The sequence below is a fragment of the Drosophila miranda genome, chromosome 2 (genome assembly GCF_003369915.1).
Source record: "Drosophila miranda strain MSH22 chromosome 2, D.miranda_PacBio2.1, whole genome shotgun sequence".
NCBI lineage: Eukaryota > Metazoa > Arthropoda > Insecta > Diptera > Drosophilidae > Drosophila > Drosophila miranda.
Genome location: NC_046675.1, coordinates 6,615,824 through 6,630,009, shown reverse-complemented (window position 1 = coordinate 6,630,009; position 14,186 = coordinate 6,615,824). Strand labels below are relative to the sequence as shown.

Genomic DNA, 14,186 nt, shown 5'->3' with positions numbered 1-14,186 from the left:
CAAACGGTTGTATGAACTTTTGTATACTCTATTTCGCTAATTTAATATTAGGATACTATCTTTTGGATTTTTTTTCTGTATATCTGCATATCTCGATCCCGATCTCGATATATGTATGTACATAGTACGTCTATGGTTAGCTCTCTGTAAAAAACTGAGAAACAGGAAACTGTATCCTGATATCCTGGGGGATCCACTCCGGCATTTTGAGCTAAACTGGTACAATATATAACAAAAACTAAATTTCTGAAGTTTTTAAAATTTTCGATGGTGTATCGATTTCTTGTTCTGAAAACATCGGTTGGCCGCCGACGCGTTAGTTCGTTTCTCACAGCTGCATAACCGATGGGCAGGCCCAGTCGCGCCCATATACAATTTTAAATTTTATTACCCGTCACATAGTACAAAAATATTTTTGTTAGAAATGCACTTGGAATATAAAAAAAAAAAAGATACAAATATGATCTAGTCCAGCATCTTTCGTATCATGTAGTTTAGAATACCGCCATTCTTGTAGTACGTAATGTCCACCTCGGTATCGAAGCGCAGCGTCGTCTCGAAAACATTACCATCGGCCTCGACTTGAACTCTCTGGCCCGGCTTCAATTCGTCGCTCTCGGGGAGGGCAATGTTATACAACTCCCGACCGGTCAGGTTCAAGGACTCGGCGCCTTGGCCCGGCAGGAACTGCAGGGGAATGATACCCATGCCGACTAAATTCGAACGATGTATACGCTCGTACGACTCCGCAATGACAGCCTTTATGCCCAGGAGAAAAGGGCCTTTTGCGGCCCAGTCGCGGGAGCTGCCACTGCCGTAATCCTTGCCGACAACCAACACCAAGGGCGTTCCCTCGTCCCGATATCGATCGGCGGCATCGAAAATATCCATCTCCTGCTGGCTGGGTATGTGCACTGTTCGCGGCCCGGTCTTTGAGGCCAGTTTGTTCACCAGGCGTATGTTGGCGAAGGTTCCACGGGCCATCACCGCATCGTTGCCGCGTCGCGAACCATATGAATTGAAGTCCCGAGGTGTAAGATTGCGCTCGGCCAAATAGCGCGCAGCCGGCGAATTTCTGGCAATGGAGCCCGCTGGCGAAATGTGATCCGTAGTCACAGAGTCGCCCAGGAAGAGCAGGCAGCGCGCTCTCTCAATGCTGCCCAGCTTCGGCAGTTGCCGGGTCATGCCCTCAAAGAAGGGAGGTCGTTTGATATAAGTGGACGTTCCGCTCCAGGGATACAGATTGCTATCGGAGACCTCAAGGGTTTGCCAATCCTCAGAGCCAAGTTCGATTTTGCCTTGGAAAAAACAGAAGTTTAAAGAATATAATTGATTGAATTTCTCACACTCACTGTAGACCTCCTGGAACATGGCCGGAATGACGTGTTTGCGCTCCACCTCATGAATCTGGCTGCGTGTCGGCCAAATGTCACGCAGGAACACACTCTTCCCGCTGCCATCCACGCCCAGTGGCTGCGTCTCAAAGTCAATGTCCACGCGTCCAGCTATGGCATAGGCAATCACCAGTAGGGGACTGGCCAGATAGTTGGCCCGCGTGTTGGGATGTATGCGACCCTCGAAGTTCCGATTGCCGGACAGAACACCGCAGCAAACGAGACCGTTCTTCTCGATGGTGTTGACCACATTCTCCTCCAGCGGTCCCGAGTTGCCAATGCAGGTCATGCAGCCATAGCCGACAATGTCGAAGCCCAGCTGCTCCAGGTACGGAATGACGCCCGACTCCTTCAGGTAATAGGTAACCACACCAGATCCCGGCGACAGCGATGTCTTGATGTACGGCAAAATGCTGAGCCCCTTCTCCACGGCATTCTTAGCCAGCAGACCGGCGCCCAGCATCACGGATGGATTCGACGTGTTCGTACAGGAAGTAATCGCTGCAATGACCACAGACCCGTGACGTATCTTGTAGGTTTTCCCATCATCCCATTGGAACTCTCCGCTAGCGGCCAAAGCATCTGGCGATATAGCGAATCCTTTGAAGCCCACGGGACTGGTGAGGCACGATTTGAAATCCTCAAACATGCTCGAAACGGAGACACGATCGTGCGGCCGTTTGGGGCCCGAAACCGATGTGACCACTGTGGAAAGATCCAAGGTAACAGTCTGCAAACGATAGCGACACATTTAAGGGTTAGTCAGAAACAAACAAACGCACAAAACAGAAAGGACACCTACCTCTGTGTACGTGGGATTCTGATCTTCCAGAGAGTAATCTCGCAATTGTCGCGTGGCCTTCAGATACTCCCGAATGATATCGATTTTCTTCTCAGATCGATCTGCAGTGGATATCAGATTAATATATGTACATTCTTTCTATACGATTGCTTTCAATACTGACTCGTCTGCCGCATGTAGCTGAGCGTGTTCTCGTCGATGGGGAAGTAGCCAACGGTGGCTCCATACTCGGGGCACATGTTGCTGATGGTCGCACGATCAGCGATGCTCAGCTCAGCCACACCGGGACCATAGAACTCCACGAACTTGCCAACGACGCCCAGCTGACGCAGATGCTTGGTAATGGTCAGCACCAAATCGGTTGAGGTGGCCAGGGGACCGAGCTTTCCGACCAGCTTGTAGCCAATGACTTCGGGCAGTAGCATAGAGATTGACTGTCCCAACATCACGGCCTCCGCCTCAATGCCGCCCACACCCCAGCCGAGCACGCCCAGACCATTGATCATGGTCGTGTGGGAGTCGGTGCCAACGACGCTGTCGGGATAGAGGATCTTCGAGCCATCCGTGGCATCGTTCTCAAAGACAACGCGGGCCAAGTACTCCAAGTTCACCTGGTGCACAATGCCGGAGCCCGGGGGCACAATCAGCATGTTGTTGAACGCCCGGGCGCCCCACTTGAGGAATGTGAATCGTTCCTTGTTGCGCTCGAACTCCAGCGATTGGTTTTTCGCTAGGGCATCCGAGACGCGAGCAAAGTCAACCTGAACGGAATGATCGACCACCAGGTCGGCGGGGCAGATGGGATTGATCTTCTCGGGATTGCCGCCCAAGTCAAGGACGGCATCCCGCATTGCTGCAAAGTCCACCACGGCCGGCACTCCGGTGAAGTCCTGAACAGATCAAACGGTATGAGATTTGACTGGTGCACACATTTGAATCCTCTCTACCTGGAGTATGACACGCGCTGGCTTGAAGGAAACCTCGACATCGCTGGTCCCCTGCCTCAGGGCAGGCGTCCAGTCTAAAATACTCTTCACGTCCCTTTCCAGCACCTGGAAGTTGTCACAGTTCCGCACCGCAGACTCCAGCAGAATGCGTATGGAGAAGGGCAATGAATCTGTCGAATAAATTAAGAAATGCTGTTGCCATCCAAGGAGATCAGAAACGGATCCTAGTTTACCATATTTGTTGTCAATTTTTGGCAGATCAAAATACTTGTAGACGTTGCCGTCTTGTGTGAAGGATTCCTCGAAATGGGAGAAGGGATTGGCGCCTGTAATGCAGTTAGAGCTCTATCAAGTGTTTGGCGTACTCAAAGAAATGCCTACCGGAGCTGGACATGACTAAGCAAGTCGTGGAAATAAGACAAAAACAGAAAACCTCGTGAAATAAATGTTTTTTATCAAGTCAGCTGTTTAGCCGATATGGTGCTGTATCGATATCGTTGCTATCGAGTAATAGACCGTTTAACGCGGTGGTTTTTGAGAAATAAGGCACATATTTTATTGGCTGAGGAAACGGCCAAAAACAAATAGTTATATATGTTATTAATTGTTATGATCCGCCCCTTTGATAGGCCTGTTTCCAGCCTATAGCTTCCAGCTAGATCTCGTAGAAGTCAGGGGTGTACCGGGCTGCTGCTGCCGATGTCCGCCGCTTCTGCTGATGTTGATGCCTGCCACTGATGCCTTGGAGGGATCTTCGTCTCCACGATCACAAATTTTTCTTATTTTTCTCCCAGGTGACGTGCGGCCTGTTCTATTTTTACCGGAAACTCCTTTTCTTCCTCCTCGTCCCGTTTCCTTTCCTCCCACACAACTCTGTCACTGCCTTCCAGGATCCACAACAGATGCCGCTCTCTCTTTTTTTCTCCAATTCTGTAAGCTGTTCAAGGAGGAGTCATGGATACCTCTAGGAAGGCTGGGCACCCAGATCTCAGAGACAATAAATAGAAAAATCAGCACTAACAACAAGACACTATCGGTCTGTTATACCCCTCTCTCCACTTATAAATTTTTTTTGGCGACTTAATTGCTCTGTTGTTCTCTCTTTCTAGCGATCTGTGAGAACAAGGATAATGCCCTCTTCTAGCGTGTCACGGTATGGTGCATACCACTGATATCTGTATGAGTGGACCTCTAAACGGTATATACAGAAAAACGATGGGTAGCTTTATTTTAAGGACATCTCTTAGTTCAGCTCTCGTTTGGACAGTTCCCTGGATACTTTCTAGGAGTACATTTGAAATCTCATCCTAAAAGGTCAAAAGAACTTTAAAAAAAGTTCCAAAAGGTTACAACTTTGATTATCATTGCTCAAAAAGTGTTCAAGTTTTGTTTGATCAAAGTGTACTGTTACAAAACCCTACTTTCCGGATTTCACAATCTATGCTCGATTCTAAAAATGCACACAACAAAATAATCTTTAAAAACGGAATAAACTCCTCCTCCTAAAAACGGAATTATCCTCAAAGTGATAGTGGTCAAAATGATATATGAACTGAACAAAATTCTGCTTGAAGACCGATATTTTTTCGATCGATCAACAAGCCTGTTGCAATCGTTAGATGAGCCCATCTCGCTCTACGACTTTGAATATAAATACATGCAGAAATATAACACAAGTCACTCGCCACTGATTTACTGCAGAAGCAATGCGTTAAAGGCCACTATCCTATCACAAATTGACAATGTTGCCGTGAAGTCCATTGTTTCGGACCACCCAATATTGGGAAAAACCATAGTATTATATGTGAAAATGAAAAATTAAGGTAAGAGGCAAAGAAGATGGCAAGAATTCAACTGTGACCCACAGATTTGATAGATCTCACCCCACCCTGCAATCCATAGAAGAAAAATCACCTACTAAGGTATTTATATATAAGTATATAAGTAACTATATAACAAACTATAGCAGGGGAAGTAAGGAACTAAAGAACACAAAGGTAAGACGAGAAGGATTGTTCTACCCCCTGCAGAATTCAGCAACATGACCCGCACCACAATCCACCAGTCGATCTCCACGCAACTCCAGAGCCCCCATTCGATCACCACGCAACTCCAGAGCCCCTCCCCCCTCGATCTCCACGCAACCAAAAAGCCCTCACTTGATTGCTATATCCGTGCCGGAGGCTTACAAACAAATATAATAAAATAATGTTGAGCACCAACGAACTCTGAATTGAAAATATATGTTTTATTGGGGATCATCGGCGCATCAGCCAAGGTCAGCTCTTAACTCCTTAAGCATTCCAGAGAAAACCGTTTTCAGTAAAATCCATGGATTGAATACCCATTAATGCCTAATTTCCAATTAAATCAAAGCATAATCCTTGAGGATTTTCAATCAGTCACTTGGCGGCCAGGTTCTGCTTCAACCTACGTTTCATTTCTTGCAATCTACTCAAGGCCAAGAAGCAAGATTGCTGACCAGTTCCTGGTGTGCTGCTCGAAAACTCTCGTAATGCCACAGAAGACCTCCTCTCGAGTCCTTGAAATTCCTGGAAACCATTGGCTTTTCAATGGTTTATTGTAATAGTTACATTTTAATGCTGCTTATTGTTATGTCACGTATGATAGTTATAAATAATATACGTATAGGATTATAAACTAGAGCTGCTGCAGAAAGAAAGCCAGGGCGCGGCATAAGCTGAGACGCAGCCTCCGGGGTAACCAGTCGGTGCTTTAGGCATATGCGGCGCACGTCTTTTGCTGTCTACAGGTAAATCCGACGCAGGTCTTTCGGTGTCGTGATCGAATTGCACTGCGGGCATAGCTTGCGGGCACCGAGCGTCTGCAACCAGCACTGCTCGCAGTGCACATGCCAGCAGGAGACAGAGATGGCGGGATTCTTGTAGTCGTCGAGGCAGATCAGGCACTTGAACTTGCTCTGCGACTGGTTCTCGTAGAGGCGCAGCTTGGCCCTTAGGGCCTCGATGACCAGTTGCTGGTTCTGAGAGGCCGACCGCGTGGAGCGAGAAGTGGATGGCGCCTCCCTGGAGGATGCCGCTGCTGATTCAGTCCCTGGCTGCTGCTCAACGGCAGCCTCCACAGTGGCAGTAGCATCGCTGGAATGATTCGACTTGGGGGCTTCGTTGGAAGAAATCAGTCTGCGGACGTAGTTCGTGACATCTGCCTCCGAGACATCGCCACCGGATTCTCCGTCCACCGTGGGAATCACATCTGCTTCCCCATACTGTGTGGGCCCGTAGATCTGCGTATCGTCCTCATCCACATTGAGATCCTCGTCCTCGTCTTCATTGGCCTGTTGGCTGCCATTGTACTTTATGGTCTGGCCCATGTTCAGGGCCGAATAGCCGCCCTGCACGAGCGTGGACACGCGAATGCGCTTCTGGCCAGCCCACTCGTACTCTTCGTACTCCTCGCTGTCGTCGGTATCGTCGCTGGAGTGGCGTTCACCGTTGGCCTGTCCGTTTCTGCGGCTGTTTCGCAGACACTCATTCGCGTGCTCCTGGATGCGGCCCTGCGGGAAGTTCTTGTTGCACACGGGACAGGCGGAGGTGGATGGTGGGGCAGCCACCGGCGCTGGTGGAGAGGAGGGACGCTTTCGCGTGCGTTGTCGCTGTCGGGTCTGGCGATTTTTCTGCACACGCTGGAACACACTCCACGGCTGCCTTCCGCCAGATCCAGACTGTGATGTTGATGTTGTTGTGGTTGTCGTAATAGTCGATGTTGGTGGTGTACTTATGGGTGGAACCACTGTGTGCAGGCGCTCCATTTCCACCTGGCAGTGGTCAGCCACCTGGCAGCGCTTGATTTTGACATTACATGTGGGGCATATCACATCGTCGTCGCTGGGGAGGTGATAGTTCTCGCCGTTGGACACTGTGTCTGTGGCCATGGTGTCTGGAGGCCTTCCGCGGCACTTTTCTGTCAGAAATTAGCTGGCGAAATTTCACCTGGAACTTAGTGTCTGCTATTGTTTTTGTTCACAAAGCCACGCGACGCCAATTTGTTACGTTCTTCGGTGCGGCCTAATAATATTTTGAGTACGGTCATACTATACTTGAGATTTTGCCATTTGCAGGAAACGGTCCACTTTCGATATATCGATATACACCACATTTATAAGGCAATCTGTGATTTTGAACTGTGATGGCATTTGTCACGGCTATAAATCACAGTGACAGACCGCAAATTATTTGTGTGATTGGTTTTAAAAATAATAAAAAGAATGAAACTAGACAACTTATCTATAATTAATTTTATTTATGCTTGCATATTCTTCCATCTTAAGGAATAATTCAAAAATAAATCTGCTGCCGTCATTTGGTCACAGCATTCAATGATGTTAAAATAATCGTGACAAGTAACAGGTACACAGGTATCGCTCATCGCTAATTTTCAGTTGTTGTGATGAGAAGAAAACATTATTATTTTTCTCGTTTTTATTTTGTTTTAAACGTTTAAAATAGTTGAGAAATGCTCTGAAAACCATGTGAAAGAGAACCAGAGTGCCACGAGCGTTTCTAGCAAACTGTAAGTGTATTTCCGTGCGTATGAAAAGCAGACGACCGACCCGACGCGACGGGAAAGCCAAAGAAAAAGCGAAAAAAAGAATAGAGAAAAAGTAGCGCAGTTTCCACAGACCACAGTCTGTTCGGTGCGTTCGTATGTGTACATATGTGCAATATTGTTAGGATAAACAAAAGCCAATATGTCGCCACTTGATGAAAAGTTCACGGCACAACAAAAGCAGCAGCAACAACAACAACAGCAGCAGCAGCAGCCACAAAACAATAGCCTTGGTAGCTTCCACAACAAAATGAACGTACTGCCCAATTACACGATGAGTGGCATGAGCTCCTTTGATGCCGAATCCCTGCCCGATTACTCAGAATTTGATTCCGAATCGGTAACATTGGACTATTACAAGGAGAGGTATTCCCCCCCCACAGAATTATACAATCTCTGTATTTTGCTCTGCATTTTGTTTTGCTTCCGTTTCACTCCCACAAACCAACCCGCCATCATCACGCTGCCCGTGTTATTGTTGTTGTGTGCCCCAATTCTGCCTGCTCTGTTACGTCCTATATAGCCATTAAATATTCTGATCCTGTTGCCATGCCCGCCCCCCCTCCCTCACACACACACATACTCATACATCTGCAAATTAATGTGGTTCTTGTGCTCATAAGAGACCGCCACTGAGGCGCTATAAATAAACCCAAAATAATCTCTGTCTGGCCCGCAAAATTTTCAAGATTTTGCTCTCCGCTGACAAGCAAAAAGAGCAAAAAGAATCCGCAGATATGTACATATAATGTATTTGCAGATATTACAAATTAGCGGGGGGAAGGGCTTGGGCTGAGTTCCGCGAATGCATTAAAGAGTTACCCATCCACTCCTTAGACATCCAGCTGGCTGCATGCATATGGATTCATTCACGCCATCGCATAATTAATGATGAAACCATTGAGATGTGCAGTTGTACGGCTGCTGCTTGCCCCCAAAAAACACCACCAGTGCTTCCGTCTTCCGGTGTTTGGAACTTCCGTGACCCTAGAAGTATTGTTCTTCCCTGCACAGCTTTATTCAAATGTCCGCTGTAGATACTTTTATTTAATTATAATTGTTGTCGCTGTTGTTGTCAAATTGTTTTGTTGCATGTGGCTGCTGCTGAAACCGCTTCGCTGTACCCAAATGAATGCTGTAATATCTCTCTCTCTCCCCCCTTACTAACATTAATCCTTGTTGTCCTACAGATGTTGAAACGGCTGATGTCGACAGCAAACTGATAGTCGCAGTCCAAAACCGCAAAAACGCGCAAACGAAAAGCAATAAAAAGCCAATTGAAGCATTAACATACATTATAGATACACACTCTAAAACGTTAGATTGTTATAGCTAGCCCGAGTTACTGCCAGACAAAACCCATGCCTAACAAAACAAACTAACCAAGCAAACGCATTGAAACGCATTCCAATTAGTAGCTGCAGGCAGCCTGCCTATTGCCTGCATACATATCCATAGATATTAAGGTGAGTTGGTTGTTCTCTCGTGGAACGGGCCACGGAATGCGTTCCATCTAATCCCTGGTTTACTTTTGAACAGTGTACTACGTCCACCAGCGGAGAAAATGGCGCCGACAACAACGATTGAGACCATCACAATCACGAGGCCACTCAAGGTATGTGTATGGAGCACCGGCACCCTTACAACTCTCACCCTTACACTGTTCGTATTCCACAGGTGATTGCATTTATCTGTGGCGTCATTGTGGTGGCCCTCATGTGTATGGCCCTGGCCTCAACAGACTGGCTGATGGCCGCTGACTGGCGGCAGGGCCTCTTTGTGCACTGCATTGAGGATGATTCGGTGGCGCCGCTGCCGTTTAACATACAGGATCCACCAGGTTGCTACTGGACTCGGGACGTAGGTAAGAAGTTATAGATAATGTCTGGAGATTTGGGCATATATAAACCATATTTTCCTTGTTGATTAGGCTACATTAAGGCCACGGCCGCGCTCTGCATTATCACATTGATAACAGATGTCATTGCCACAGTGCTGACCGGCATGGGCCTAAAAACACAGAATCATAATCTAAAATATAAGTTCTATCGCATAGCGGTATTGGTGATGCTTGTTTCCTGTAAGTACTGCTCAATGAATGGCTCAAGGCAATCCTTAGCTGACGATTTTTACATACTTTTCAGTGCTGGCCGTACTGTCCGCCTTGATCGTGTATCCTGTGTGCTTTGCCGGCGAGCTGACCATGGGTATGGCCCTGGAAAATCACCCTTTTGTTGAACTTGTTTCAATTTGTATTTCGTTTACAGCCAATCGTCGAGTTTGGGAGTTTGGCTGGGCCTATGGCGTGGGCTGGGGTGCTGCCATCTTCCTGTTTGGTGCCGTGGTCCTGCTGCTCTGTGACAAGGAATCGGAGGAGATCTACTACAAGGAGAGGAAGATCGTACATGAAAACCAAATGCGCGCCTAGGCAAGGCCGCACGACCTGCCTGACGTCGTTCTTTAGATTCTAAGTATATAGCAGCCAACCAACACACACACACACACACACACACACAGACACACATAGATTTCGATTCAAATCAGAAAGTCAAGAACTCAAAAACAAAAGCAATTTGCAGCTGAAGAACAAAATTTGTTATAATTATGATTGTGTATATCATGGAAACCATTTCAAGTCAAACAAAAATCTGTAGCCATCCAACCCCCCCTCCAACCCCAATTAGTTGATTTCGTATTTAGTTTCGAAAGTTATAAAGGTATAAAACACATGACATCATGACATATAAAGCTAGAAAACTGAGAAAGCTAATCGCATTAACCTCCATATACATAGAACACTTGTATGCATGCCCCCAGTGTAACCAATGTTTTAGTGGTAGAAACGTGACGAAGGAAAGCCTGAAATTGGGACACTAAAAATACTCACACGCATAACAAATTGTAACCCGTACTCCCATCATGTAATCTCTCGCTCTCTCCACTAATCGTAAACCGAATCCAAATTAGAAATTGTATGTATGTATACGTAATCGAAAGAAGTCTAGGTATAGGACATGGCTTCAGCCTTTGGAGACGACACCCCACACACAGAAACATAATCATTGTTCCGCGCCGATTAAGCTTTCAAAAATGATTTGTATATTTTTGTGTTCTTTCTGTATCGAATATTGTTTGTGTCTGTACTCGAATATTTGTTGCTTTTATCACCTGTTTACCCTGTTGTAAAATAGTTTAACCAGCACTCAACTCAAGTCCCTCCCGAGCAGTTCAATTATTGTTTAAGTTGTACTCTTCTCTGTAACGATCTATATTTTATAGTTTAATAATTTATTAATTTGTGTTTTTACCACACACACACAAAACCAAACATATCACCTGCGAATGACAAAACAATAAACGTTTCTTACAGCTTTTGTTAACCACAGTTTAACGGATGTAACCATATCAATTTTGATCTATACACTATATTTATGTAAGTCTTTAGTATTTAGTTGTTGGAATGGAGCGAGTATGAGTAAGTGACATTTTTGTTTCTATATTTTATTTGGGAATAAGCATGGAATGAAGTTTTCTTTTAAGCCCGCCAATCACTCATTTGATCATCTATTTTTTTTGGTATTTTTTGTCTTGGTTTTTGTTTCCTGTATTTGTTTTTGTAGCCGAAATTAAGTGAAGCAAAATGCAACCAAATTTTTAATGCGACGTAAATTACAACAACACAAAAAGGGAATATATATGCTTGAACATCCATATATATATATATCGTATAGTATATATATATATATGAGAAGACATGGAACAAATCGTAGGCAGGAACGTGCGGTGAAAAAAGGAAAAAAAAACGAAACAAAAAACACAATTAATAGCGAGTTTAAGACAAAAAAAGAAAAAAAACAATTATACCAAACAAATTGAATTAATTATACATACTATGCTTGCATACACGCATATTTATACATAGATATATGTAGGATCTATAAGTAAACTACAAAACGAAAAGGAAAAGCAATTATACTTCACAACAAACGAAGCGTTACGTTACGTTACGTTAAGGTTTTCCAACGAGTATCCAACAATTAACACTCGATTCGAATTCGAGGCTGTTTCTTTTAAGCAAAAAAAAAAGAAAACATATTTATATACATATAACAATATTTATACATACATTTAAAAAGGTTTTAACATTTAATTCTATTTTTTTTCAATGAGTTAATTGCTAGTGATCCAAATGATGCAAGACATATGCACAGATCGTATTTTATAAACTCCTTAAGCATACCATACACTCCTATACCCGCAGTTAACGAGAATAACAAACTAAATAGGTATTTCCCCCGCTGACTCCTTATCCACATATAATCTGTTCAGAGCCCCCAACCCACCATTTCAATGTAAATATTCCAGTTACAATAAATTAGCGTTAACGTTCACATTTAATATTTGTTTATTAATTACAGAACAATTAACAAACACACAAACCAACATTTTATATAATCAATAACTATGTTTTGTCATTTCAAAACAATGAAAACGTACCAAGAACTACATAAACCCCATTTTGTATATCGTTCAAAAGAGATCAATTAAAGCTGGTTCCTTTTTAAAAACTAAACGAAACGATTCATTCAATTCAAGTGGGACCAGGATCTACCATAAAACCTCTTGAAATCATACACAAATCTCTGTATTTCTTATTCCTTAATATACAGTTTATAAGGGCAGCACTTCCTGATTCCTGAATACATACTCCAAAGGCTTGAGTTGATTCTCATTGTTTGTAATAAACTCCTTCAAGACAGTGACGACATGCTGCATCGAGTGTCTTCTGCTGGGATCCAGATCCCAACAGTCTCTCATCAAGAGTTTTATGTGCTCAGGACAGTCCACCCTTACCTGATCCAATGGTGGCCGTTCGCCTAGTCGGTTGAAAAGGATTATTCGATTTACTTGGGATTCTTATATAGGGCATTTGCTGTTACCTGTGATCACGGCCATTGTGACCTGATAATGGGTAATAAGATTTCCGTACGGCTGCCTACGCGATAGTATCTCCCAGAGGGTCATGGCCCAGCTATGTACATCGCACTTCTCGGTGTAGTGTTTGCCCCTGCATACCTTTTGCGGATAAGAAGCTCATTCGAATGATTGCAGATTGAGATATAACGAATAATGAGACGAACCTCGGGTGCCATATAGAGGGCAGTGCCTCGATCGGTTGACATCGAATTGGTCATGTCCACAACAGTGCCAAAGTCACAGATTTTCAGATGGAGGCCCCTCTGCCCCAGCAGTGAATTGAGGGCCTTTATGTCGCGATGTATCACCGCTTTGGGTTTCATGGCATGAAGATAAGCAACACCCTAGGGCAGGGATATATCAGTATGCTTTTATTATCTTTCGATATGTACACACACCTTTGCGATTTGGAGTCCCCAGTTGATGGCATGAGCCAACGTATAGCTTGGCTTCCATTCCGCATGCAGGAAATTGTGCAGAGATCCACCATCGACATACTCTATGAGTAGATGGACTGTTCTCTCGTGTATTGAGACGCCATAGAGCTTTATGATATTTTCATGGCTGATCTTCGACAGCTGGTTTACCTCCCTCTTGAATTCCTTGTCCTCGAAGCCCTCTTTTATCCTCTTCACGGCAATCGGCAGGTCGCCCCACACTGCTTTATAGACCTGTCCATAGTAGCCCCTTCCGAGGATCTAAAAGTGTTCTTTCCCACTGCAACTGGCATACAAAAAGATTTACTATGGTGTGCAATTTACCTCTCCCAGTGCGATATCTTCAAATGGAATTATCTCAGGTACTGTCGCCGAATCAGTCATGTTTCGCCTCTTTTCCAGCTATCACTAAAGTTCTCTGCTTCATCGCTTCACGTTTTTGCCTTTGCAATTCCGATAAGAGTCGAGGAGCCATACATGGGGGTCGTATAATGTGTTTGCGATGCACGCCGATTTTAGCTTTGATATCTAGAACTCATAGTCAGGTGTAAAGATAAAGGATTTCTAGTAGATCTCCATTATTGTTGGCTCTACAGCATCTAAGCTGATCTCGCGATCTCTCGCGCTCATTCTGATACCCGATGCTCAGTCTGTATGACGCCACTCCGTCAGAGAGCGCACACATTGCACGACGAAGAGTGTGTGAATGGACGGCGCTGCGTAGCCAATGAAAACTGATTTGTTCCTTCTGGCTGTAATAATAATCCGATCTGATTCAGATTCGGCCATCTGCAAGATATGTCCATTCTCTATGAATCTGCGTTTACGGGTTTCTCGTATCTTTAAAATTGTGGATGCCACAGACGCTTTGTGGGGCCGTGATAACACAGGAGTCTGTATACAAAATTTCGTTGCTCTAGCTCTTACAGTCCCTAAGAACTAGGCGTCAAGCAAGACGGACTGAGAATCGGGTATAAATGTAGAGATTCATTACGTTCCCTATCGTTAATCATTGGGATCTACGCAACTGCAGCCTATTTCT

General features: G+C 44.9%; 4 protein-coding genes across 5 annotated transcripts; 1 reads left to right on the top strand and 3 right to left on the bottom strand.

The window, feature by feature from the left end:
* Positions 1-339: 339 nt before the first annotated feature.
* Positions 340-3,632, bottom strand: LOC108156446 (cytoplasmic aconitate hydratase). Its single transcript, XM_017287905.2, has 7 exons — positions 3,525-3,632; positions 3,377-3,469; positions 3,144-3,313; positions 2,360-3,086; positions 2,197-2,297; positions 1,353-2,124; positions 340-1,298 (listed from the first exon to the last, which is right to left on the bottom strand). The coding sequence occupies exons 1-7, from the start codon at positions 3,535-3,537 to the stop codon at positions 466-468; spliced, it is 2,709 nt and encodes a 902-aa protein (XP_017143394.2). The 5' UTR covers positions 3,538-3,632; the 3' UTR covers positions 340-465.
* Positions 3,633-5,695: 2,063 nt separating this feature from the next.
* Positions 5,696-7,212, bottom strand: LOC108156448 (E3 ubiquitin-protein ligase Rnf220). Its single transcript, XM_017287906.2, has one exon. It carries the CDS (start codon positions 7,054-7,056, stop codon positions 5,911-5,913), a length of 1,146 nt encoding a protein of 381 aa, XP_017143395.2. The 5' UTR covers positions 7,057-7,212; the 3' UTR covers positions 5,696-5,910.
* A 328-nt stretch (positions 7,213-7,540) lies between these two features.
* LOC108156695 (transmembrane protein 47) lies at positions 7,541-11,151 on the top strand. 2 transcript variants are annotated; one of them, XM_017288340.2, is made up of 7 exons: positions 7,546-7,694; positions 8,921-9,196; positions 9,270-9,345; positions 9,408-9,594; positions 9,661-9,810; positions 9,875-9,937; positions 9,998-11,151. In XM_017288340.2, the coding sequence occupies exons 3-7, from the start codon at positions 9,295-9,297 to the stop codon at positions 10,156-10,158; spliced, it is 612 nt and encodes a 203-aa protein (XP_017143829.1). In that variant the 5' UTR covers positions 7,546-7,694; positions 8,921-9,196; positions 9,270-9,294; the 3' UTR covers positions 10,159-11,151. The 2 variants fall into 2 exon arrangements, with proteins under 2 accessions (XP_017143827.2, XP_017143829.1); XM_017288338.2 differs by lacking the exon at positions 8,921-9,196 and having other exon boundaries at positions 7,541-8,096.
* A 711-nt stretch (positions 11,152-11,862) lies between these two features.
* On the bottom strand, positions 11,863-14,110 carry LOC108156694 (mitogen-activated protein kinase kinase kinase 7). The gene is made up of 5 exons (XM_017288337.2): positions 13,469-14,110; positions 13,106-13,405; positions 12,872-13,051; positions 12,671-12,806; positions 11,863-12,607 (listed from the first exon to the last, which is right to left on the bottom strand). Exons 1-5 carry the CDS (start codon positions 13,526-13,528, stop codon positions 12,402-12,404), a joined length of 882 nt encoding a protein of 293 aa, XP_017143826.2. The 5' UTR covers positions 13,529-14,110; the 3' UTR covers positions 11,863-12,401.
* Positions 14,111-14,186: the final 76 nt, after the last annotated feature.

Excerpts from the sequence above, each read along its gene's own strand:
- LOC108156695 (XM_017288338.2), top strand. The coding sequence starts at position 7,873 with ATGTCGCCACTTGATGAAAAGTTCACGGCACAACAAAAGCAGCAGCAA. Across the intron at positions 9,811-9,874 it reads ATTGGTGATGCTTGTTTCCT|TGCTGGCCGTACTGTCCGCC; the intron begins GTAAGTACTGCT and ends CATACTTTTCAG. Across the intron at positions 9,938-9,997 it reads TGCCGGCGAGCTGACCATGG|CCAATCGTCGAGTTTGGGAG; the intron begins GTATGGCCCTGG and ends TTTCGTTTACAG.
- LOC108156446 (XM_017287905.2), bottom strand. Across the intron at positions 3,314-3,376 it reads AAAAATTGACAACAAATATG|ATTCATTGCCCTTCTCCATA; the intron begins GTAAACTAGGAT and ends TTTATTCGACAG. Across the intron at positions 2,125-2,196 it reads AGAATCCCACGTACACAGAG|ACTGTTACCTTGGATCTTTC; the intron begins GTAGGTGTCCTT and ends TATCGTTTGCAG.
- LOC108156694 (XM_017288337.2), bottom strand. The coding sequence starts at position 13,528 with ATGACTGATTCGGCGACAGTACCTGAGATAATTCCATTTGAAGATATC. Across the intron at positions 12,807-12,871 it reads CCCTCTATATGGCACCCGAG|GTATGCAGGGGCAAACACTA; the intron begins GTTCGTCTCATT and ends TATCCGCAAAAG. Across the intron at positions 12,608-12,670 it reads CACAATGGCCGTGATCACAG|GCGAACGGCCACCATTGGAT; the intron begins GTAACAGCAAAT and ends TCAACCGACTAG.
- LOC108156448 (XM_017287906.2), bottom strand. The coding sequence starts at position 7,056 with ATGGCCACAGACACAGTGTCCAACGGCGAGAACTATCACCTCCCCAGC.